Below are 25,167 nucleotides of genomic sequence, written 5' to 3'. Positions count from 1 at the left end.
AATTGCATCATGAATGCAATATAATTCAGTTCTTTCTGCTAATATGGTATATATCTCAAAGTGATATACAGCAGTGACAGGGACAATTCGCGGTTTCGTCTGGATTTGGGAGGCTGGGCAGAACGGGGCGCCTGCTGGGTGCGTGGGGGGGAGGCTGCCGCCTGGTGCCATCTCGTGGAGACTGGGGGGTGTCACGAGCGCGTGTGGGGAGGGGTGGACTGTGTCTGTCGGCGCTGATGGCCGCCCCTGGGCAGGCGGGGAGGTCTCTGGGCTGGCTGAGGAGCCACAGAAAGCTGGCCGGGCCCACTCCCACCATCAGATGCTCTTGGATTGGGTGTGGCCATCTCTCTGGACCTTTCTAAGTGGTTATCAAGAATTGGGCTTTCTGTCGCTATTTATTTGGTCGTCCGATGGGATGTTTATTGAGCAGCTAAAAAGATGAGGGTGGAGGAGGCAGGCCTTCCCCTTTGGGTTTTCTTCTCTGCATCTCACGGAGCAACCCAAGGCCGCTGGGGCCTGTTTTAAGAGGCATCTCTGGCCAGGGTCCTTCCAAATTTCAGCATATGAAAGCAAAACTCATTCTTTCTGGCATTCCTTCGTTTATTCACGTATTCACTCAACAACCATACTGTGAGTTGGGCAGTGTTCCAGCTCCTGGGGATGGAGTGGTGTCCAGATGCGCCTGCCTCCTGGAGCTGCTGGTGGGACAGACAGACTCTGAGCAGATCCGTGATTAAGAACACAAGTTACAGGGCCGAGTGGTTAAGGGCACGCGTTCCGCTTCCGCGGCCCAGGGTTTCGCTGGTTCGGATCCTGGGCATGGACATGGCACCGCTCATCAGGCCACGCTGAGGCGGTGTCCCACATGCCACAACTAGAAGGACCCACAACTAAAAATACACAACTATGTATTGGGAGGATTTGGGGAGAAAAAGCAGGAAAAAAAAAAAAAGGATTGGCAACAGTTGTTAGCTCAGGTGCCAATCTTAAAAACAAAAAAGCATACAGTTAGCTCCTGATATTCCTGGCGGCCGTGGCCTGGTAGGACTCCCCAGATTTCTTGGTTTTGGGTTTTTAAAAGGCCGGTCTCGAAAGTCACCTGCTCAGGTTTAACGTACCATGGACTCGGGGCCTAGACCACAGAAGTCGGTTTTCTCTCGGCCCTGGAGGCTGGGAGTCCAAGGGGAGGTGTGAGCAGGTGGCTTCTCCTGAGGCCTCCCTCCCCGGCTTGCACACGGCCTCCTTCCACGCGCATCTGTGTCCGATCTCCCGTTTCATAAGGACACAGTCGTTTTGGACTGGGGCCCACCCTGATCGTTTTACCTTGATCCCCTCTCTAAAGACCCGAAGCAGGTCACATTCTGAGGTCCTGGGGGTTGGGACTCCAGCATGTGAATTTGGGGGACACAAGTCAGCCCATAACACCCTGTGTAGAGAAAGCACGTGTGTGTGTGTGTGCACGCGTGTACGTGCATGTACATGCGTGTATGTGTGCGTGTGAGATGTGTGGGCAGGATGGAGGCTCCCATGAAGGGAACAAGAGAACAGTGTGGTACGCTCTGATCGCAGGGCCTTTCTGTCAACTGCCATGAATGATGTGACAGTCAGCATCAGTCCCGCCTCCAGCCGGACCTTAAAATCAGAGTGCGTGTGTTTTCAGATACCTGATTGTCGTGCAGCCACAAAGCAGCAGCCGGGGACCTGGGCCCCTCAGCCTGGCGCCTTGATGTAATCAGAGCCTCCTTCCATCCCCACTCTCCAGGAAGGCCAGCCGGGCCACCTTTTTGATCATCGTAACCTTGGCGCAGAAGAATAATTTATCCAGGCCCCCGGACGAGGAAATTGCAAAATATTATTTATGGAGGCGAGCCGACGCGTCGTAATTCTGGGCCTGCGTTCCTGGATGCGGCTGGCCGGGATGGGGAGGTGCGGGTGACGTTTGATAATAAAGCGGGACGTCGTGTCCGTGAGGTGGAGGTGTCAGGGGAGCAGAGAGTCAGGGGTCCCGCAAGAGAGATTCCAGGAACTCGAGTTGTTCCGGAAGCTGACCCAGACTGCCCTTCTGTGGACCCCAGGTCAGAAGCAGGAGGAGAAGAGTCTCCATGAAAACACAGCGGGGCTGCTCTGAGGGGCTGCTGAACAGCATTTGGGGAAGGGAAGGCACCAGGCTCCTGTGAGGACTGCGGCCCTGGTTTTGGGGACTTGAGACGTTGGGTCATATAGTGGTTACGAGCTGTGGCTTAGGAGCCGGCCGGCCTTGAGTTCCAGTCCTGGCTCTGTCACATCCCATGTGGTTTGTGACACTGAGCAAGTTCCGTCGCTTCTCTGAGCCTCAGTTTGTTCATCTGTGCAATGGGAATAATGGGAAATGCACCCCAGACTTGCCTCGAGACTGAGAATAACGTGAGATAATGCAGTAAAGTGTCGTTGTCCAGCCCGTGGACCCGACGGCTTGCCTGGTAGTGATTAAGAATGCAGCTCCAGGGCCCGGCCCATGGCCAAGTGGTTAAGTTCGCACACTCCACTTCCGTGGCCCAGGGTTCACAGGTTCAGATCTTGGGTGTGGACCTACACACCACTCATCAAGCCATGCTGAGGTGGTGTCCCACATAGAAAAAGAAGAAGATTGGCAACAGATGTTAGCTTAATCTTCTTCATAAAAAAAAAAATAAAAGAATGCAGCTCTGTAGCCAGATAACATGGCCCGGCATCCCAGCTCTGTTCTTCACTGGCTGTGTGACCTTGGATAAGTCGCTTCACCTCTCTGAGCCTCCATTTTCCTCATCTAATGGGCATTTTAAAAAGTTCCTAACTTCATAGGATTGAATGAATGCACAGAGGGAATCCTGTCTCGTAGTTAATGTTCGGTAAGTGTTGGCCATTCCTATAACGTCCTAGGACACGGTTCTTAGCCGTCTTCCTTCCGAGAAGCTGTTCCCAACCGTGGCTCAGATTTAGGGGCCGCCTGTCCCCCACCTGCCAGCGCTGTCGAAAAACACGCTTAATTTAAAAGTCCAAGTGGATTTGCGTTCCTTGTGGTTTGAGAAATTCTTCTGAGCGCCGAGAAGCCCTTCCCGAGGGGATGGGCTGTGTGTTCCCAGGGAGGCCACCCCAGCATCTCTCCACAGCAGGGCAGAGGGCCAACCCCGACGTCTCCGACCGCCCGCTTCCCCCAGCTGGACGCGCCAGCTCCTGCAGACGCCCCTGTGCTCTCGGGCTCCGCCGGGAAGCCTGGCCCGGTCGGTGTTTGCAGCCTCGCAGCCATTTGGGGATCTCCCGAATTAACGTTCGGGGCTGCATTCGTATTCATTTTCTCTAATATGATATAAAGTGTAATCGTGTTAGTGACTTTCATAGCACATTCGATTATACATTTGGAACACGTCCCTGCCTGAAGCAGCTTAAAAAATGAATAAAACCAGCCCACAGTGATCGGAAGCGCCCGTCTCCGCCCCGGCCGACGAGCCCCGGCCGTCCCGGCTGGGCTGCAGCCTCCGGATGGAAGGCTCTCTGCTCTCGGCCTCCTGGTCCCGACAGAGAGAGAATTTCCATTCCGCCGACCTGCTTTGTGGAGCGTTGAATTTAAGACCTTAATAGTGTTCCAAATAAAGGTTTCTTTAATCCCGGGGCAGAATTGGAGGCTGCGGTTGAGATGTAATTAATAACACTAATTACTCGTCTCTCCCTGCATCTCCTCCTGCCGTCTTCCCTGTTCCCCGAGAAACCTGGCGGGAGCACCAGGAGCGCTCACCTTTTGCTCCGAGACGACCCTGGACGGGGAAACCAGTCGGCAAGCCCCCAGCCCACCCCCTTCGGGGCTCCCTGTATCACAGTATTTTCCCTCTACTCAGTGGTTCCTCCAGTCGTAGGACTCCTGGGCTTTCCAGAAGCTTGGATTTTCCAGAACCTGTTTGCAGCCATCATGGGGACTCGGCCACTGTGAAGGGTGATGAGCTAAGGAAGCCGCAGCGCCCGGCGTGACTTTCCTGAGCATTTCTGCGCCGTGCAACCTCATTGGTCCAAACACAGATGAAGTTCGTCACGGACTCCCCAGGGTCCCGGCCACCAGACGCCCGGCGCAGAGGGACCCCATCAGCTGCCCTGTTGGGCCCGAAGCTCAGCTTCACCAAACCGTTTTCCACAACAAAGAATAAAGGATTAAAAAGTTTCCTACACGTGATGAGAGCAAGTCGGCTGCTCAGGAGGGCTGGAATTGATTCCTGTCCTGTCTCATTCCCAGGTGATTGGAGGTGGGGGGACAGGCTTTGAAAGCAGGTTCCAGCCTCACTGGGAGCTTCCTGGAGCTCCACATTGGGAAAGATGCTTAGGCCACGTTCTGGATCAGCAGAAGAGGATCGATCATTCAGTCTACAAACATTTGATGGGTGCCGGGCACGGCTTGAACTGGGCAGCCGGAATCCCTCCCCTCGGGGAATTCACGTGAACTCTAGCCTCGCTGGCGATGGTAGATACCTATGGTAGATACCAGCTCCGGATGGAACTGGCTTCCTGTGCTAATCGTGGTGGGAAGCCGTTGGAGGATTTTCAGTAGGGAAGTGCTCAGATCTGGTTTATGTTTGAAAGATCGAAGCTTTCAGAAAGAAATCACTCGGGGAAAAGACACAGGAGGAGAAACTAGAAGATCAGATTCAAGGTGATTGCAGGTATCTGAGCGAGGAGTGGTGGAGGATGAGGCTGGGTGAGAAGTGATTGATTTGAGCTCTACTGTAGAGGTCTGACTGAGCAAAATCATTGATGGGTTGGATTGCAGGCTAGAGTGGGCCATCTATTACTAATGTCTGCCACAGGCGCAGGAGGCCATGCAATGGCCACATGCATGCTATTTGCAATCTCTGCCGTGTAAGTCATTTTTAGACTCACGGGAGGGAGTTGGGGAGGATGAAGGCTCGCTCGGGGATGGCAATTCAAGACTAGCAACAGCCACAGATATTCCAGGAGGTGCGTTTGAAGAGCAGTCACTGGCTGTTCCTGGAGACGTGGTAGGGAGGGGTGTAAGATGCACACAGTCTCAACCTCCGATTGTCCAGGGATCGTTAAGGCAAATGGGACCCTCAGAAGACGTAGAAGTTAGACTGAATCCCTGTAGAGATGCACAAAGTACCAGCGGGATTCCAGAGAGAAGCAGTCAGGGAGCTTCAAAGGAAAGAGGAAGGCAGGCAGCCTCGATGGAGCAGGCTGAGAGGAAAACGACCTGCAGTTACGTCAGGTGACAACAGAGGGTCAGGCCATCCCTCTCTTCCAGCCCTGCAAATAGGAAGGACCGGCGGGAGGGGGGGGGGGGGGCAGGATTAATAGCAAATGACCAAAGGGAAGCGCCTTTGGGGTTTTTCGTTGCTTTTTTTTTTTCTTCCATAAACCTCTGTCTTCTCTGAGAAGATGAGACACTTGGAGAAAGCACGGCCTTGTCGTGCGGCTGGGCAGGTGGAAGGCAGCCTGGATTTGGGAAGGAGCTGGGCTCCAGGGGAAGAGCCCTTTGGAGAGCCTGGAGCACCCACACTAGGAGGGAGGTGGCAAGGCTTCTGTCCGGGGACCTGTGACTCCCATGCAAGTTTATCCTAATCCTTCAGGATAAGGGGAAGTTTGTGAGATGGTCGTAGTGAGCAGGGCCGTATGTAACTTTGTATGTAAAGAAAAGGTCTGAGGACAGACTGTGATCATAGACCTCGGCTTCCGTTCCTGCAGAGTCTAGAAAAGACTGTCACGCTGTGAACCGCTGCCTCTGCCCTCCCGCCCTCGGCTCCCAGCCAGCCGCGTGGCCTTAGGAACGTCCAGCCTGGGGAAGCTTCGCTTCCTCATTGACAGCAGGCTGGCCAGGAGGATGGAGGGCGCGGGAAACGAGGCTCCCGCCTGGGCCCCTTCCCTGGGTGGGCCCTGCAGACCCCCTGGCTCTCCACCCCAGCTGGTGTTTGGACCCCTCCCTGCGCCCAGCACCCAGGAAGGTGTTGACACACTCGCCTCGGAGCCCAGCCCGGTATCTCCTGCCAGGATGCTGGGCTGGTTGCAGAACCCCTGGGGCGGCCCATTTACAAATGTTAATTTTCAAAGAGGCATTATCCTATAAGCAATATACATGTAATTTTCAAAAACCCAGACATTCAAGGTGAGCATAGAATGAACAGTAAGTCCCCCAAATTTCTACCCACCCCCCTAGCCGGTCCCCATTTATTTGTTTTACCAGGACGTCTTAACCCACAGACCAGCACGTGAGTGCTGTCTCCTTTTTAAAGTAGAAAGGGGATTAGGGGATCACTCCTTCCTTCCTTCAGTACTTATTAAGCACCTACTGTATGCCAGGTGCTGAGAACACAGCCATGAACTAGAGAAAAGGGGTCCCTCCTGGCACGGACAGTCTGGGAGGGGGGCTGGGGCACGAGGAGAAGCCCGTTAACAAGCAGGAGGAAAGAACCACGATCGGGATGCTGCACAGGTAGCAGGTGCCGAGCGGGGGGCAGCAGGGGCGGGGGTGTGATATGGACCAGGGAGGAGGAATCAGCCGTGGGGAGAGGTGTGTACGTCTGGGTGTGTGTCGGGGGGTGGCTGGGTGTGCACTGCTTTACCTCCGTGGGTGTCTGTGTGTCTGGCGTGTGTGTCTGTGTGTCTGGCGTGTGTGTGTCTGGTGTGTGTGTGTCTGCGTGTGCACACACATGTGGCTTGTGTTGGGAGTGTTGGTCTGGGGCCTGAGGGCTCATGTGACTGGAGCGTGGAGGGTGTTGGAGACGCACGCGGAGGGCGGGGCCACGTGGGGGCCTGGGCCGTGCCTCGGTGCCCAGGGAGCCAGTGGAGGGTGCAGAGTAGCCGGTGTCGTCCGGGTCCTCGGGGAGCAGCACTCCAGGCGCAGGCAGGCGCTGAGGAGGCGGGGGCGGGGAGGCTGGCGGGCCCGCTAGGGGCACTGTGAGCAGCCAGAATGCGTGGAAGTGCCCCGGGTTCCTGGCCTGAGCGTCGGGGTGGACACAGCCGTCTCCTGAGAGGCAGACTCAGAGGGGAGAATGGGAGCAGGCAGGGCCCGGGGCTCCCTCTTGGCTGAGGGACGTCTGAGCGGCGCCTGGGAGGCAGCAGCCGGTATGCAGCCGGGCTCAGAGGCCCAGGGGCTGGAGGTGAAGCCGGGCGGGCCCCCCCGGAGGCACCGGCCAAGGCTGAGGCCTGGGCCGCTGCCCTCCCCTCCTGCCGCCATCAGCACAGCCGCGGGGAGCTGACAGGAGGGCGTCCCCTTGGGATCCAGTCCTGCTGCGGCCGCAGGCGTGGCCTGGAGCCGGGAGTTTGCCGGGCTGGCTGCCCAGCAGCGGGGCCCTGGGCACGGGGTCGCCTCCCAGGGCCGTCATGTCCCCGTAGCTCAAAGATACAGACCCACTGCGTGGCCGAGACCATCGTCTCCTCTGGGCCGTGGTGGGCAGTCGTCCTAAAGCCTGAAATCATTGAGCCTTTCCTGGGTCAGCCCTGACCCCCCACGGGCTCGGTGAACCCTCACCACAGCCCCAGGAGGCCAGTTCCTCAATGATCCCCGTGGTGTCAGTGAGGACTGAGGCCCAGCAGAGTGGTGGTGGTGGAGCAGTGCGGTGTAGACAGGGTCTGGAACCCGCCCGTCTGACTGAAAGCCCCTCCTCTCAGCTTTCACGTGAGCGCTTGCTGTGTGTCATCTCATCAAGTCACAGCTGCCTTTAGTGTCACCACTGCGCTCATTCTACAGAAGGGGAAACTGAGGCTCGGAGAGAGGAAATGCCTTGCTCAGAGTCACCCAGCTGGCAAGTGGCAGCACCAGGATTTGAGCCCAGGCCTGGGGGAAGCCGCGGACTCTCTTTTAAACGTGAGACACGCTCCTGGCCGTGCACAGCTGTCCCCCAGCCCAAAGTGTCCCAGTGACCCTCCAAGGGCGGGAGGTGGGATGCGTCCTCGGCCTGCCACAGCGGCCTGCTGGGCAAGGCTTCACAGATTCACGGGAAACGTCGCAGCTTTGTGGGCTCCTGGGGCCTGTGTGGCCGGACTGCTGCCCCACGCGCAGGGGTGGCCCTCACAGGAGCCTCAAGTAGCGTTAAAGCCCCCGCGGCCGGGCCATGCAGTCCGGGCCTGCTTGTCAGGCTCGCCACCCCGTCCACCAGGGCACCCCGATGGCTCACTGCACGGCCTGTCCGTCAGAGCCTCGACGGGACAGCTGAACAGCCCAGAGCAGAGGGAGCTCTGCGTGGGCCTCCGTGCTTCAGAAAATGCGTGTGTTTGTGTGTGTGTGTCTGTGTGTGTGTCCATGTCTGTGTGTGTGCGTCTCTGCGTGTGCTTCTGTGCGTGTGTGTCTGTGTGTGTGTCTTGAACCACTTGTTGGGAAATCGTACCCTGACTTAGAACCCTGCCTGCTGGAGCGCCCAGAAGACCCTCGTTTGATTAGCAGAGCTGTTCACAGTGTGGATTTCGGGTCAGGCTGCTGAATTCAAATCAGCTCCTTACTGGCTGCCTGAGCTTGAGTTTGACTGCTCTTAACTTCACGCCTCAGTTTCCCCACCATACAGCACTGTTGTAAGAAGCAAATGAGTGCCTAGAACTGTATCTGGCATATGGTGTGTACTCAGTGTGTGTTAGCCAAGTGTTGCTGTTGTTATTACTGTCTAAAATAGGTTTTTCTGGAAGTGGCCACATAGGAAACATTTTATGCTTTACGGGCCACATGGTCTCCGCTGCTGCTACTCACCTCTGCCTTTGGAACAGAAAACAGCCGTGGACAGTATGTTCGTGAGTGGATGTGGTTGTGTTCCAATGAAACTTCCCTGTGACTTTATTAAACATGGGGTGGGAAAAAAGTCCTTTTTCCTCTGGGAGAATGTGGTGGCCATTTTCCCCAGATTACAGGGGGAGCCAGCCATGGTGAGAGAGAAAGATAGCACAGAGGGAAGCAGAGCCACGAGAGAGAAATCAAACCCTGCTTATATTGTTTGAGCTGCTGGATCCAGCCATGCCTGAAGCTACCATTACACTATTCAGACATATAAGCATCGGTTCCCCTTTTATGCTTAAGCCACTTTGAGTCAAGATACTGCTGCTTACAACCAAGAGTCCTGAGTAATAGAAGCCTTCTCCCTGTTCACGCCCCTTTGCTCCAGCCAGGTGTAGCCACTTGCCCACCTATATCTGCTGACTCACACCACTCCTGCCTGCCGGGGGTCAAGTTCGTGGTACTGTTCAGAAGCATCCCTTAGTCCCCAGCATATAACCACATGCCACGTCTTCTCTTCCTGTGGGGGTTGAAATAGTTTCTCTTTCCTTTTCAAGGTTGTGTAACCTTGAGCAGGTAGGCGACTTGTTCGCTGACCCTTAGTCCTCTCTTCTGGGAAATGGGATTAATCATGGGACCTACTGCATGGGGTGGATTAAAGGGTTAATCTTTATAAAGCGCTTCCAGCAGCCCCTGGCACATAGTAGGTGCTACCTCAGCATCTGCCGTCACTACCGCTGGAGACCGAGCTCACAGACTCTCCGGGCGCGTTCTGGCCAGTTCAGGAGCCGGGGGCTCCCTGAGGCGAGGCTGGGCTGCCGGTGGTCCTGGCACCTGGGGCCCAGTGGGCACTCGGTTGGATACGAGCTAGAAGAAGCCAAAGCCGTCATGGATGGTGATGTGAGGGGCCGTGTGGTGGGGGCAAACCGCCAGTGGCTGTGGCTGGGGGTCAGGCTGTAGCTGCTCTGGGCATGTACGGAGCCTGAGACGCGGAGGAATGTCGGGGGTCCCGCAGCACTTGGGGGACGTGAACGTTTGGGGTTCTGACCTTCGCGCCATTTCCACTGTGGTCCGTCAGCAGTGCCCGAATGCGAGTTAGACACGCAGGGGATGCACCCCGCGCTGGACCTCCGGGACCTGCATGTGCCAAGACCTGGGTGATTCCTGTGCACGTCACAGCTTGGGAACCAGAGGGGCCGTGTGGACACGCTGGCAGGGCCCTGTGTCCTCAGGGGCTCTCTATGGGGGGCAGCCTGTTTGATGGGGACACGTGGTGCCTGGCTGTCTGCGCCTGGGAAGAGAGAAGCGAGAAGGTCATGGAGGGTCAGCAGGGCTGCAGCGCCCACCAGACCGACCTCACCGGGGCAGTGGCCTCCGGACAATGACGGAGCTGAGGTGGACACAGAACATGTCAGGGTTTGGGGAGGAGACGCGCTCCCTGTCACCCATCTTTACTGAGAAAGTGTTACTGTGCCAACGCGGGAAGTGGGGCCAACCGCGGAGAGCGCGAGCTGTGAAATGCACGCAGGCCTGGACGCGAATCCGGTGCTGCTGCCACTGGATCGATCGCTGGATGATCTTGGGCAGGAAGGTGTGTGTCTCTGGTCCTCACCATCCCTGTCTGTGAAATGGGGCTGAAATGGCACCGACCTCACAGGGACACAGGCAGGGCTGGTGCAGTGCCGCCCAGAACCGGCTGGCGAGGACCGGCACTCGGCTGCGCTTTCCGGCTCTGGGTGTAGGGACGTCGCCATGGGGCGTGACGTCGGCCACGGCGGGAGAAGTTGCACCACAGACACGGTACGCGTGGGAACTTCTCCTCTGTCCCCCGAGAGCTGCTCGTCAAGCATTTGCCAGCACTCGGCCCGCTGCTCATGTGCCGAGCTGTCCGCTCGCCAGGCCCCGTGCCCGGTGTGGTGGTTCTGATCACCGTGTGACTGTTGTGTTGATCACAGCACTGTGACATCACTAACATGTAAAGCAGTTTTCGTGACCGGGCTGTTCCTGTGTGGACTCTGCCGCGTTTATCTGAGCTGCTCGGAGGCCTGGCCTGCGGATCCCCTGGTCCCCAGCCCCGTTCGTGAGAACTGGGACGTCACTTAGCGGGGCGCTGGGTGGGCAGTGTGAGAGACACCGAAACTGATGTTTGTGGAGCCAGACCGAATGTCGGGCACTGGGAAGACACTTCTCCTTGATCTCATTTCATCCCCTAACAACCCTGTGAGGTAGAAACCGTGTGAACCCCGTTGTGTGGATACAGATGAGGGCTCAGAGAGGTCGAGTGACTTGCCCCAGGTTGCGCAGCTGCTCAGTGAAGGGGGCAGGCTCTGAACCTATGCATTGTCCCCCCCGAGGCTGTGACCTCCTTAGGTGGATCCGTGGCGGTTAAACGTGGAGGTTGAGTCGTGGTGGTTGAGTCCTTGGAGGGGGGACCCTCCTTGCTGGGAGGACTTGGGGAGGGGTGGGCGGTGGCTGGGGTGGAGAGGCCCTGACCGCGTCCTCTGCTGGGTGGACACAAGCAGTCCGGTTTCCCGGGACGCGTGCCGGCCTGGCTCTGATTGGCAGGGCTGTCTCTGTTGGAAGGGAGCCCTGGCCGCAGGCCCCTGGCTGCCGCGTGGAGCGCCATTTGGGGGCGGTGGGAACTATTCAGCCACCTCGCCTGGGGTGGCTTAGCGTGGGCTGGGGGCTCTGCCAGTCTCTTGGACCAGCTGGCAGAGAGAACAGGGAAGCCAGCGCTGCCACGGGGAGCCCACACCAGCCTCTTCACCGTTCTCCCTGCCTCTGTCTGTCTCCATCTGTTGCTGTCCCTCAACCTCTCTTTCTGCCAGGACTTAAGGAGCCAGGAAGATGACAGGTGGTTTGGCAGTGAGAGAAGCAAGGTCTCCTGCCCCCACAGGCCTCCAATCCCTCAGCTCTACTAAAATTTAGGAGCCTTTGCTTCCGCAGCTCTCAATTTCCATTCAAATAAAGTTCAGACTCCCTGGATTGGTTTGAAGACCTCTTGTGATATGACCCCTGCCTCCTAGCTCTGCATCTTATCTCCCCAGGAGGGACTGTATCATATCCAACTTTTAATTTTTCCATAATACTTAGCCCAGAGCTCACTCAGAACCTGAGGAGGAACTTGACTCACTTTGGGATTTGCAGTCAGCGCCGTTACTGTGTCTTAAGGCAGATTTACTGCATGCCAGGTGCTGTGCAGGCTTCTAAGTTTTTTCTATTCTTATCTCATTTACTCCTCATAACAATCCCATAGGTAGGCCCTGGTCTTTTCCTCTACTTTACAGAAGAGGAAACTGAGGCACAGAGAGGTTAAATTAATGCCCAAGATCACCCAGCTAGGACATGGTAGTGATAGATTCGAACCAAGACAGTCCAGAGCCCAAGCTGACTTGAGTGGAGTTCTCCTTAAACCACTTTCTGAGGGTCTGTCACCAGCTCAGTGTTGGCCCCTGTCCCCCGCCCCCATGGCCTTGTCAGCAGAACAACCCGATTTGCCGGCCCCTGGCGTCACCCTCTCTCTGCTGTGTCCACACGTCCCTGACGAGTTCACCTTGGCAACCTTGGCCTTGCCTTGTCACCCCAGGAAAGTTGGGGCTGAGGAGAGCCGGGTGGCGGGAGGTCTAACGGACCCCTCTGTCCGTCTGTCCGCCTTTCCCTACAGACCCCAGGGCTGCTCGGACGTTTAGGAGAAGAGCCGGAATGTTCCTGACGGGAAATGGGGGTTTGGACCTGGAAGGACCCCCTAAGTTGGTTCCTTCCAAGGGGGCCCTCGCTCCACCCCCGGACCGCCTCCAGTCTGTCGCGGGGGGCGCGTGGCTCTGCTCACCGGGGACTGATGGTCTCAGGTGTCCCCACCCTGCTCGACCTCAGAGCAGCGTCCCCGTGCCAGGCGCAGGGCAGTCGGCTCGCGTTAGCTGCTCTCCATCAGACCGTGTCAGCCGCGGACTGCGCCGTCCGAGCCGTCGTTTCCTCTGATGTGATGGGAAAGTTGCTAATCCGAGAAGACTCTTGCATTGTATCAGGGAAAACAAATATTAATGTGATTCGATGGGAAGTGGCTAATAAGAAACTAAGTTGCTAATATGACATGATGGATCCGTGGGAGGAATTTGGGTCGGGTGCTTGAACTTTTCTGGAATGTTCTGGAGGTGGGGGGCGGCAAAATGGCAGGAGCGCTGTGTTCCAGTTCCTCAGAGTTAAGGCGCCATGTCTGAGGCTGTCCCCACCACACCCAGACGCTCTCCCCTGTTCTGGGCTGAATAGGGTCCCCCGAAGTTCACGTCCCCCTAGAACCTCGGAATGTGATCTTATTTGAAAATAGGGTCTTTGCAGGTGTGAAATTATTTTAAGGTGAGGTCACACTGGATGAGAGTGGGCCCTAGATCCAGCGATTGGTGTCCATGTAAGAGGGCCCTGTGAATAACAGACACAGGGACACTGCCTGTGACGACGGGGGCGGAGGCTGGAGCGATGCAGCCAGAGCCGAGCGACGCCGAGGCCTCCCAGCCACTGCCAGGAGCTGGAGGGCGGGCAGGACCCCCGGAGGGAGCGCGGCCCTGCCACACCACTGTGTCGGACTTCTGGCTGCAGCACTGAGAGCAGACGGTCGTGTGTCGTAAGCATGCAGCTGGTGGCTCTTTGCCACGGCAGCCCCGGGACACCAGTCCGCCCGCTTTCCCCCTCCCTTCCGGGCAGGGAGGGGACATCTGTGTGACTGAGACAGCAGAGCAGCCCTGGCCCGGGGGCTGGCCGGCCCGAGGATGTGGCTTGCCCTCTCCCTGCCTCGCTCCTCGTCCAGAAGGAGGGCGCCTTTGCCCAAGCCGGGTGGTTGGCATATGGACTCCGCAGCCGGCTTCTCGGCACGTTAATATGTGATTAAAGGGGCCTTAAAACACCCATTAGTCCCCCTCTGGTGTCTAATAGTGCGTTTGGATCCAGAACAGAATATTATTTACTCATTAGCTGGTAACAGGCCCCAAGCACGCGCCGTATGTCTTGGGACAATTACTCCAGTGTGGGTTCTGCCGGTGGGGCTGGTGGCAGGACAGCGTGGTCTGGGGGCCACGGGGAGCATGAAGTGACCCACGGGCCGCACCAGCACAACATGGCGCCTGCTGGAGCCTGTCTGCAGCGCCTGCGGGGGGCAGTGGGTCCCAGGTGCAGATGGTGCTGGGGTGCCCAGTGGAAGGGGTCCTGAGGGGTGGAACTTGAGGTCACTGCCCCCAGGAATGGGACGCGACAGTAACAGCCCCCTGTGTTGGTGAGAGATGGCCCCTGGACATCGGCCCGAGTCCCCGGGACGAAATGTTAATTAGTGATTTGATAGCTGCCAGCAGGATCACAGGGTGGGGTGGCCAAAGCTGGGTGCAAACCCCGCTCTTCTGTGACGAGACCAGGGTTCTTCCCAGCGCTCCTCTGCTCCCACTGCAGAAACTTCCCGTGGATTCTCATCTTCCCTTCCTCCAGCGGACAGAAGAATTTTAACATCCTTTCCTCGTAGGCTGAGTTTGCCGGAAAGATGAAAATAGCAGCAGACTGTCCCCTCAGTGTCCGGGTCCTTGACCTCAGCCCCGAGCACTGGGGATGCCTGGGTGGGGAGGCGACAGGAACAGGAAGGGGTGTCAGTGCTGTGGGGGTGGGTCGGGCTTCTCCCGGGCAGAGGAGGAGGCCTCGCAGGGCTGGAGGAGGCACGGATCAGGCCTGTGGACGTGTGGGAAGAGTAGGGGAGGGGAGAGCCCAGCGAGAGGCCTCCTGTGGCCTCACCGTCTGACCAGCCGGTGGCATTGGCATCAGGGGGAGGGGACGGGTGCCAGCGACACCCCGAGTCCACCTCTCAGTTACTGATGGCTGATTCAACTTGGGGGTGGAGAAGACAGCAAGTTGGGGCAGCCCCAGTTTGAGGGGCAGAATGCAGGGTGTGGGAGGAAAGTGCCAGGTTGACCTTGCACACGCCTTGACCTTAGAAGCCTGATTCTCAGGCCATTGGTGCGTGGCGGTTTGCAAACGACCACGTGCACCTCTGAGACAGGCGGCCGGCTCAGCCCGCGGCACACGGGAGCTTTCGAAGGACAGCAGGAAGCCTCCCCTTTGTGCTCAGAATCGCCTCGGCTCTCCTGAGAGTGCCGGAAGGAAGAACGGAGGGGCCTCCTGGATGCCGGGTCTGTCTCCCGCCCAGCGCCAGCAGCTGGAAGCATCTTGCCCCCGTTTCCACACATGTGGGAACCCTCGGCTATGTCCCTGTGGGACGCAGGGGGCCGGCGGTGCTGTGGGCATCTGGAGCACGAGCTCCTGTCCGTCATGAACACACATGGGGCCGAGGGACGGGAGGGCGCAGGGTGCCCTCTCTGACAGTCACTCCAGCGTGTGGCGACAGAGACGCCAGAGAAACTGGATCTGTCTGTCGGGACGCAGGCCACCCTCCAAGGCCGGGCGTCACCTCCATCTGTTGCCCGAGGAGAGCAGGGCCCCTGGGTGCAGGGTGAGCTGGGTCCCTTTCCGCCTCCCTGGGGAGGAGCGGGGGGCGGGGGCACAGGGCTTGGCAGAGGGGCCCCTCTGTCCATCTCCCACTCCAGCTTGTGCGTCTACACTGCAGTCAGGCTGAATAAATCCACTGCTGCCCAGTGGGCATCAGCATACGCGTGGATGTGTGTGTGTTTTAATAAAGCCCACCGTGAGCCGGATATCAATTTCTGTCAGAGACGCAGAGCATCTGAACCAGAACTAAATAAAAATAAACATTAAACAATTATTGGAATTTAGGTTTATTTAAAAAATCAGCAGGGTTGAGGGAACAAGCCACCCATTAGCGAGGCAGCACTGTCGGGCCTGTTAACAACCCGCTGGTTCTTGGCTGCCGGGAGATTTGGGCCATACGAGCCGTGGAAATCCAGATCCTATTGATTAAGTATGATGCGGTAACAGGCCAATTATACCGTCGTGGCTGCTGGTGGCGCTGGCCGACGCCGGCCACCCAGTTGTCTTTATGGAGACGGCTTTGTCTGGGGGGCGCTCCGGTCCCTGCGGTTAGCGGGGCTCCAGAGCTGCCCTGGAGTCTCGAGTTCTCCTCCTCCCTGTCCACTCCACGGACATCTGTGGTTCACAGGGATCCTGTGTCTTGTCAACCAAATCAATGCCAATAACCGGTGAGCGTGTCTCCACTTTCGGTAAGAATTGACCCCCCCAGGTCTGATCGCGTTCGGAAGACGCGAGTGAGGAGAGCAGCGGTGAGCCAGAGGTGTGCGCTCGGAGGACACGATTCCCCTGAGCTGGAGGAAAGGACGTGAAGCCCCTCCCGGCTTTAGCTCCAGGAAGGCCCGAGTGACCCCGTGGAGCAGCAGGAAGCTCCCAGCACGCTCGGGCCTGGGCCAGACTCGCTCTCTCGGCCCTCAGCCGGAAGAGCCGGCCCTCGCGGGACTGGCATCCTCCACGCTGGCGGGCGGATTTCCTGCTCGCGATTTCGTCGTCTCCGGGTTTTTATTTGGAAAATTTCTGCACTGCCAGTGGCTGTCGGGGAAGGAGAGACGCTTTGCTGTTCTTCTTGGGGAATGTTTGGCCTCAGCGACTGAGCTGTTCACCCTTGGATGGGACTCTCCTCTCTGCTGCTGGCTTTTTTTTTCTTTCTAATTTGACCATCTCCTCCAGGCAGTGCCGTGATTGGCTCCTGACTTGACCAGGTGATGCTTAGACAGGCAGATGGGGATGGGTCCAGGGATGCTGTGGATCGGCGATGGAGAGCAGGATTCCCGGGGGCACCTTCTCTGTGAACATCTGTCCTTCTTGCGGGACTCGTCCGTTTGTCCCTTCGTGCGTTCATTCCTCTGCTCCCACAGCACATGGTAACTGGCGGCTACTCCCTGCCAGCACAGCTAGGTGCTGGGGGCACCTGGGACCAGCACTCGTGGAGCTTCAGTCTGGCTACAAAGAGACACAGATGTGAAATGATTGATTATTACACCTCAGTTGTAATCGTGCCTCATAGAAATGAGGAGGGGGCAGCAGGGGCCCACGACAGTAAGATCCTGACCTTGTCTGGGGGGCTGGTCTTGTGGAAGCAGTTTCTAAGCTGAAACTTGATGGCGGGGCGGGACTGAGCTGTGCTGGTGGCTCTCAGACCCGAGCGTGGGTTAGAATCCCCTGGGGGGCTCTTAGAACGGTCCCGCCCCCCCCCCCCCCCCGGAGGCTGACTCAGCAGGCCTGGAGCTGGTCCAAGGATTTGCATTGCCAACAAGTCCCCAGGTGACACTGATGCTGCTGGCCCAAGGACCACACTTGCGGAACCACCGAACTGGGGAGAGGATTGAGAGGAGAGGGCGTCCAGGTGGAGGGAACTGCGGAGCCCGTGTCCCCGGGGCTGCCGTGAGCTTGGGGTTTCCCACCGCAGAATGAGAGCCAGGATGGCGAAGGAGACCGGGGGTGAGATCTGCTGGAGGAGAGGGCAGGGTCTGGCCACGCAGGGCTTGCAGGCTGAGCTGCAAAGTTCAGACCGGGAGGCTGGGGAGGTTTTAAGCAGGAGGGGTCAGCATCCAGTTTGTATCTTGAAACGCTCTCAGGCTGCCCGGGGGGGGGGGGGGGGGAAGGATGGTGGGAGAGGGGCAGGCGTCGAACCAGGGAGCCCGGCAAGGAGGCTGCTGCAGGCATCTGGGTGGGAGCCAGTCGGCAGTGGCTGGACCAGGCTGGTGGCATAGGGCGTGGAGAGGCGTGGATGCATCCGAGAGAGCATCTGAGTCCAGGAGCCCATCTTCCAGAAAGCCTTGCTGATCTGTTTGGGTCCACCTATCCATCCTTGAAACCCAGTTTCTTACCTGAAGAAGTCGTATGTTGACAGTGACATGATTGGTTTCTTGAGGGTGGGGCCCTGTGTGTCGTATCTGCCTCATCTAGCCCACCTGCCACCCCTGCTGGGTGCACAGCAAACACCTTGTAATCATTACCTGGGCCTACAACACTTGACAGTTTATCTGCCAGGGTCTTATCTGTTACCTCATCCGATTTCTCAAGCACCCTGGGAAAAAGGTGGAATTGTACCCAATTTGCAGATAGGGAAAACTGAGGTTTAGAAAGGGCAGGACATTTTCCCAAGCTCGCCCAGCTGGGCTGAAGGAAAGGCAAGATTCTCACCCAGTCCTGGCATGCCCTCTGGTGAGCAGACAGGAGGTGCTGTGACACCTCCACCTGGACCCTCAGGGACCAGGTTTCCCTTTAAGTGGCATCAACGGCCTGCCCCAAGGGACGGGGCCAGTCCGCCAGAAATATTCGGTAGATACAGAAGAAACTGTCTCACTTTGGAAGTCGAAAGTGGTGAAATATCAGCAGTTTCTTATGGTTCAACCTAAAACAAAGTTGCAGGGGGAAATGTTGCATTTCTAGAAAATTCTGCCGCAGCATGAGGGGCAGGAATTGCGACGGTAGTCTGCCTTGTCTCTGAAAGCAGCTTCGCACACACGCGGAAGCTGATGAGGGGGCCGTACCGGGATGCGGCATCAGAGAATCAGTCTATAATGCAATCAATTTTGTATATCCCTGGTGAAACAGCAACATTTATTTAACGTCTTTTATAGAGCAGCTGAGTTTTATCACAAATCACATTCCATTTCTATTCAGCTGGGACTCCTTGAAGGCTAAAACGCACTTACTTTTCTCGGAGGAAATTTACCAATTCCTCAATAAAGACCCATTCGCCTCTGTATGTAGAATTGACACATTTATTGAATATTCAACATTTAGGGTTTTTTTTACCCCCAGCTTCCCGACTCCCTCACCCACACCTTTCTCCAAATGTCCACAAAGCTTCGCGGTCATTAGGGAAACTTCCTCAAAGTGGCCAGAAATGCATATTTTCGTGCAGAAACGACCCGCGTTGAAATTTGGGTTTTCCCCGATCACCGGGCAATCCTAAATTGATGGAGTGAAATCAGTGCCTCGAGAGGCCTGGGTCAGCCGCGGGCATTCCCATGTCTTTGTGGTGGGCTTGGTCATGCGGCGATTTCGTGTTGGGTTTGCCACAAAAGTGTTTTTGTCCTTACTTGTAACGTTTGCAGGAGGCGGGGCGGCCTCCCCACAATAATTGTGCTAATTAGCATGAGGGCCTGTTAATAAAGCGGGTTTTCTTTCATCCGTGTTCCTGCATGGTTGGGGACATCCATTAAAGTGTGCGCCAGGGACAATGTCTTTTCACCGCCAGTTGCAGTGTTTTTGTTTAAAAAAATGAGCGAGGGGTTGGGCGACTTGGGGAGCATGTTTTTGTGCCCTTAGCATGAGAGAGGGCTGAACTGCTGAACTCGGGTCTCGGCGTCTGCCTGGATCTCCTGACGGATGTGGAGTCGAGGCCCGGAGGGAGGGAGGGGCACGGGGCCTTAAGGAGGCGAGCAGGAGCGGTGAGTTTGAGGAGCGTTTTCCTAATGAGCCTTGCAATCGGGCAGACTCGAGTTCACCTCCCGACTTCCCCCCAATTCCGGCTTTGTGACATCAGACGAGTGATTCCACCTCTTTGAGCCTCTGACAGGGCTAAATGAGATCATCCATGGAAGGTTCCGGAAGGAACCTCAAACTTCGTTGCTTTTCTCCTGAGGACTTTGTCGAGTGTCAGGTTTGGATGAGAAAAGAAGGGTCAGTTCGTCCCACCGCCGGTTCCAGGCTTGATTTCCCCTCCGTAAAGCCCAGCAGTTGCCTGCTGTTTGCTGGGACCCCTCTGGGGACAGAGGACTGACCCACTTCTGCCCATCAGGGCTGTCGTCCTCGTGTCGACCTGCAGCCTGTTTGCGCGTAACTTCCTTTGCCCGCCCAGATCTGAACTCCTCTCCTGTTTTTCAAATATGTAAAGATGCCCCGCCCGGTCTTCTCTCCTCCAGGGTGAATGTCCCCCTTTGTGGATCTGGGTTTCTCAACCTCACACACTATTGACATTTCGGACCACATACTTCTTTGCAGTGGGGGCTGGAAGATGTTTAGTGACATCTCTGGTCTCCACCCACCAGGTGCCAGTAGCACCGCCCGTTGTGACAATCCAGGAATCTTTAGACACTGCCAAATGTCCCCCAGAGGCCAAAATCATCCCCAAGTGAGAACTGCTGTTCTAGAGTTTGGGGTGTCCCCTATCCTGGACGCTCCAGCCTGACGTGGCGCCTCCCCTGAGAGGCTGCCCCACCCTTTCATGCCAGCGTCTCTGGAGCTTATGCTTGTGGGGCCTGCTGGGAGCAGGGCCCGTGCTGACCTGGCACAGCCGACTCTGCCAAGACCCTGGGAACCCAAAAGCAAATATCCTAAGAAACCAATTAAAACCGCCCGTTTGTCTTCCTGAAGCTGTCTCTGCAAAAGGCAGACGCACCAGGGCTGGAAGCTGGCTGGGCCTTCCTGGTCGGAATCTCCCTTTTGAGGAAGGACGAGGTCTGAGTTGCTCTCAGCTTTCGTCTGAGCAGGCAGAGCTTACTTCTCAGAGCAGGTCACTGACCGTTTCTGGCCGCGGCTGCTCTGGGTCTGGGTTAGCCACTGACCGTCCAAGCGATGGGACCTCTCTGAGCCTCGGTTTTCTCATCTGTATAACGGGGATCAAACTAGCAAGAAGCTCAGAGTCATTGCCACGACCTGTGCAAGATGCTGGCGAACAGTAATCAACCAACAAATTAGAGCCACCGTTTTGTGTTATTATTGTTTTTGTTGTCTGCAGATAAGAAACACACCTCCACGGAATGAGAGTAATTCGCCCAAGGTCAACCAGCAGGTCAGTGTGAAAACATTGGGTCAAGCGTCTTTTTCCTGGAAACCTGGGGTTTTTGCAAAGGTCTGTCTGCATACGGAGGAAGAGATTCAAAGATGATCCATTTTATGTGATTCTCACCCCATTAATAGCCCCTGGTTTTGCCAGAATATCCTCTTCTCGCTTTCATTTTAAAACCCAGCCAGTGTAATAAATCTCGCCCCGGCATCTCGGCCACACATCTTGGCTGGAGCGTGTGATGAATCTAGCATCCTGCGGCCTCTCTGGATGGGAGACCCCTGCATGGAGCCGGATTTGGGGCGGCCGGCCCCACGTCTGGCAGGGTTGTTGTCACTCTCGGTTTGACAAGTCCAGCCCTCTGACTGGGTCGTCTTTGTGCCACGACTTTCTTGGCTCGAGGGTAGACCTATGACCCTGGCCCCTCTCCTTTTCCATTACTTCTCTCTCTCTTTTTCTTTTTTGTCCGCCAAACCACAGACTTAGCCGCCCCCTCACCACATTTGAAACAAGGAACGTGGCTTAGAACTAGCTCTGGATTGGAAAGGGGCACAGCTCGGGGGCAGAGAGGGCCCCTGGAAACTCAGTTCATCCCTGGGTTCTTCCCGTGGAGAGTCCGGGGCGCCCCATGATTCTGCACATGTGGACCCTGTTGCCTTGGGGGACGCTGGGAGGGCAGGGGTCCCCCCTTGATCATTCAACAGATATTTCTTAAGCACCTGCCTTGTGGCTGAGCCTCACGAAGCGAACAGGACGGAGCCGGGTCAGCAGGAAAGGCAGACAGTTGGGAGCTGCTTCCTGGGAATGAAGTCAAATTCTTCATGCCTGTGCCCAGGGCTCTGACGGGGAGCGCAGGGGCTGCGGGAGCCCCGGGGGGCGTTCCGGAAGAAGTGGCATGTAGAGTTCGCTGGAGGATGGTGGATGTTTACCAGACTCAGGAAGAAGGACAGCGAGGAGGCCAGTGGTCAGCGCAGGGCGAGGGGAGACCAGGAGGAGGCTCGGGGGAGCCAGAGCAGGGGCTCCTCTGCCTCCTGTGCAGGGGACGGACTAGACGGGGAAACAGTGGAGCCTGGGAGCCTGGGAGGGGCCGGGGACCACCCCCCTTGTCGCCGAGCCCCAGAGAGCCCGCGAGGCCCTGGGAGGCCAGGAAACGGCTTCCAGAAGCATCAAGGACTGCGGAATGGGTTCCAGTCCCAACCGCACCCCACTGACCTGCTTAAATCGCTCCCCCTCTCTGAGCCTCAGTGACCCCAGCTGTAAAATGGAGGTAACAGCAATACCCACCTGGGGGCGTCGCACAGATGAATCAGGAGAATGACGGAAGTGCACAGAACAGGGAGCGCGTCTGGCACTCAGCAAGCCCCACAGAAACGTTAGCGGTTCATTCTGCCCGCGTGCCGGGTGAGCTGGAAGACCAGCTTCACTTCTTCGGGCCTCAGTTTCCTAATCTGCAAAATGGGAATAATCATGGTACTGCCCGATTAGACAGGTTAGAACAGTGCCTGGCAGAGTTTGCGCTGGGGCTGGCTGGTACCGCTGTCATGTTCTTGCCGTTGCTGGCACTGCTCTCCTGGCTGTGGTCCCGCATGTCCTGGGCTGGATCGTCAGGGGCCCGTGGTTTTATCCTGGTTCTAACTCAGTTCAAGGAGCCTCACCAAGCGTCCCCCTACCTGTGTGTCCTGCCTTCCGGGCCCTCTCATGGGCCCCCCTGCACCCCAGGCAGAATTCCGGGCCCCCAGCATCCCCTGGCCCTGGCACAGGCTGCCACCGGCTCACCTAGCTGTGCCGCGACCCTGACCCAGCGCCCTTTCTCCCTGCGGACGTCGAGCTCGTCCAAATGAGGGGTCCTCGGGAGCCCTCAGCCTCACCACGGAGCAGGGCCTTTCAGCGCCCGGCATCATCTCTCCCCTCACACAGACCCTGGAGGTGGGTATCGTCAGCCCCACTGACAGATGGGGGAACTGAGGCATGGGGGGGATCAGCAGTGCCACTGACCTTTCCGGTACTCGCTGCAGAAGCATCTGCTCCCTTCCTTGTCCCCTCCCCGACTTCCACAGAAGCCAAATGCCGCTTCCGCTGTACCCTCCTACAGCTCACGACAGGAACAGGCACTTTGGAGGGGGAAGCAAGTCTCGCGGACCTGTGGGAAGTTCTTCTCTCAGCCCCGAGTCTGGACACGTCCGCCACAGGAGCCTTGACCTGCGATGTCATGTCTGGGGCTGTGAAGCGGTCTGCCGGCTGCCAGCCAGCCCTGCAGAGGAGCGCCGGGCCGCCACCGCAGGCCACTGGGCATTTCTGTGGATTAGTGTCAACATGGAACGGTCCGAGGGAACCCCAGTTTGGAGCAGACTGCCTTCGGCCGGCCTATTCCCTGCTGTCGTCCTCCAGAACTTTCTTCCTCGCTGTCTTACGGGACCCAGAACAAAGCACCCGTGAGGGGCTCATGGGACTGGGGCCCCCAGGGCCTCTCTCCTCCTGGACCTTGAGGCCCCACCGCTGAGCTGGCCCTGTGCCTGGGTCCTGGGGAAAACAGAGTCCTCCCGGGCCCCGCGGCTGCCCGCCTCTGGCGTGAGAAGCCCGAGGGCGCGGCTCCCCTGTGTTATTGAGGGAAGAAATACGGCCGAGAGCCCTTTTTGTAAAAATAACCTCCCTGGCTCCTCCTTTATGGTGAGGGAAAGTGCTTAAAATGCTTCGAGGGAATAAACAGCTTTTAATGAAGTTACACTGCCACATAATGGGTATCATAAAATTGCCTTCATCCTACGGGGTCCCAGGTTGGCATTTATTATCGACTGCGCCGGAGTCGTCTTGGCCGAGCTCGGGCAGCTGCAGAGGAGGAATGCAGAAGTCTCCTTAAATTACCTGATTGGAATAAGCGGCGGGATGCTCCGCGGGGCCGCCGTGTGCCAGGGAGGCCGCCTTTGGGGTGGTCTGTCAGAGGCGGTTTGCGCATTCTGAAGAACACAGGGGTTTCATTGCAGCAAAACAGATGTTCACCTTGTTTCTCCATTGGCTGTTTGATGAGAAATTTATTGCTTTTCCGCTGGGCCGGGGCCCCTCTCGGCTGCTGAGTCCATTACGCGGGCCGGCGGCTGGCGGGGAGCCAAGGTGAGGCTGTTTTGATGAAACCCATGAAAGCCTTGGCTTGGAGGCGCCGGCGGTAATGCACTGGCTGGCCTCTCCTGATTGGACAATTGATCGGCCTGATTTGATTTATTGATCAATACCCTCAAATTTGGCGTCTGAGAAGCTGCACTAATCTTTAGCTGTTGTGAACATCTCTACCTGCTGGAGAATGAGCCCCTGATAAGGAATGTATGAAAGGAATCGGGGCTTATCTGAGTCACACACCGGGCCTCGCGCCGCCCGCGCCGGCGAGGACCCCGGTGCACTGCGCCCCCTCGCCGGGCAGGCCCGCGCAGATCTATAAATTGATGGAATTCAAAGCCTCCAGCATCGATTACCGTTATAACAAACAGTGGTGCACAGAATGTCTGATTATTTTTAGACAAAGATTCTGTTCTCTCAGCAGCAATTTTGCTGAGGCTGTCACTGTGTCAGACGTCTACTGTTGATTGCAATTAGATGCAATACAAAAAAAAATTAAACTATCTGTATCCTTAGTCTTATTTCCAGTTATTAAATCTCTCTCTTTGTTTGCCATTTCCTCATGATATCTACAGCTGGATGAAATATCTGGTCGACAGGAGAAAGGCTTGTAACTCCGCGGGGGTGCTGGGGCCCACGGTTCGTGGGATCGTCTCCAATCGGGTGCACATGATCTTGGGGGGAGGGGACCGAAGGGGGGGTGTTTGTGGGCGTCTGCTTAGAAGCCTGCCAGTGAAGGCTTGATGCAGAAATGTTTCAGGGCGGGGTGGGGGGTAAAAGCCCATCTCCAGAGCCCCCCGCAATGCCTGTTCTCTCAGTCTCCTTGTTTCCTTAGGGCCACCGGGCAGGACCTAGCCAGGGTTGTGCCCCCGTCAACGGGTGGGGGAGGTTATCCAAGCAGCTGAGCTCCAAGGTTGGCACCACTGGAGATAATTAATTCCTCCAAACAGAGACCACCCTCGGGACCCCTTTCGCACGCCATCAGACCTGGAGAGCGGGCTCCAGGTGACTGTGGGTCTAAACAAATTAGCCGTTCCCTTTACGCGGGGCCCAGTGGCCAGCATCCCGGTGGTGGGCACAGCATCCAGTCATGTTGGCGCTCTCCAGTTGATCTCTCGTCTCAGAGCCGTTAGCCCCGGCGTCCTTGATGGTGGGACAGCTGTAAACTCGAGACTGAGCGTGGGGTGGCCGAGACCGGCGATTCGTCATGTGGTGGAGGGGGAAGGGCTCAGGCGATGGGGGCTCCCTGTTCCCGGAAGCCAGCTCGGCTTGGAATCGGCAACCGCCGGCCGACTGTCAACGTTCACAGTGGAGGCTGGAGGAGGAGGAGGAGGCAGCTTCGACTTTGGGGTCCGCCGAGGGGGGTCCTGCGGGCATTGGAAGACTGGCCTTGATCTCCCCAGCAAGAGTGGGCCGGGGATGTGGCCCCAGCCCCGGCCCAGGGGCAGACGTTCGGATGCCCCGGCGAGGACGCTGCGGGAGCTGGCGGAGGTGACTCCAAGCTCCCTGAGGGCAGGCAGGGGTCCGTGTCGTTCAGGAATAATCAGAAGGACACCTGCCATGTGTTCACCACCGGCTGCCCCGGATCCTGCGCCGAGCACACCCAGGTGCACCTTCCTCCTCAGGCTGC

General features: G+C 57.2%; 1 protein-coding gene and 1 long non-coding RNA gene across 6 annotated transcripts in view; one reads left to right on the top strand and one right to left on the bottom strand.

Moving 5' to 3' along the window:
- CUX2 (cut like homeobox 2) overlaps positions 1–25,167 on the top strand; it is a 240,926-nt gene that overhangs the window by 94,735 nt on the left and 121,024 nt on the right. The window contains exon 2 of one of the 5 annotated variants that reach the window (XM_070275465.1): positions 20,382–20,435. The exons of the other annotated variants lie outside the window; for them this stretch is intronic. Coding sequence (XP_070131566.1) covers positions 20,382–20,435 — 54 coding nt within the window. The remainder of the gene's footprint in view (positions 1–20,381; positions 20,436–25,167) is intronic. 5 annotated transcript variants of the gene reach the window in all.
- On the bottom strand, positions 15,481–23,526 carry LOC138925351 (uncharacterized). The gene is made up of 3 exons (XR_011441380.1): positions 22,425–23,526; positions 21,714–21,877; positions 15,481–16,633 (listed from the first exon to the last, which is right to left on the bottom strand). It is a non-coding gene; the product is annotated as an uncharacterized lncRNA (long non-coding RNA).

The sequence above is a fragment of the Equus caballus genome, chromosome 8, assembly GCF_041296265.1.
Source record: "Equus caballus isolate H_3958 breed thoroughbred chromosome 8, TB-T2T, whole genome shotgun sequence".
NCBI lineage: Eukaryota > Metazoa > Chordata > Mammalia > Perissodactyla > Equidae > Equus > Equus caballus.
Note: the sequence above shows the minus strand (reverse complement) of the source record. Positions and strands in the feature narration are given on the sequence as shown.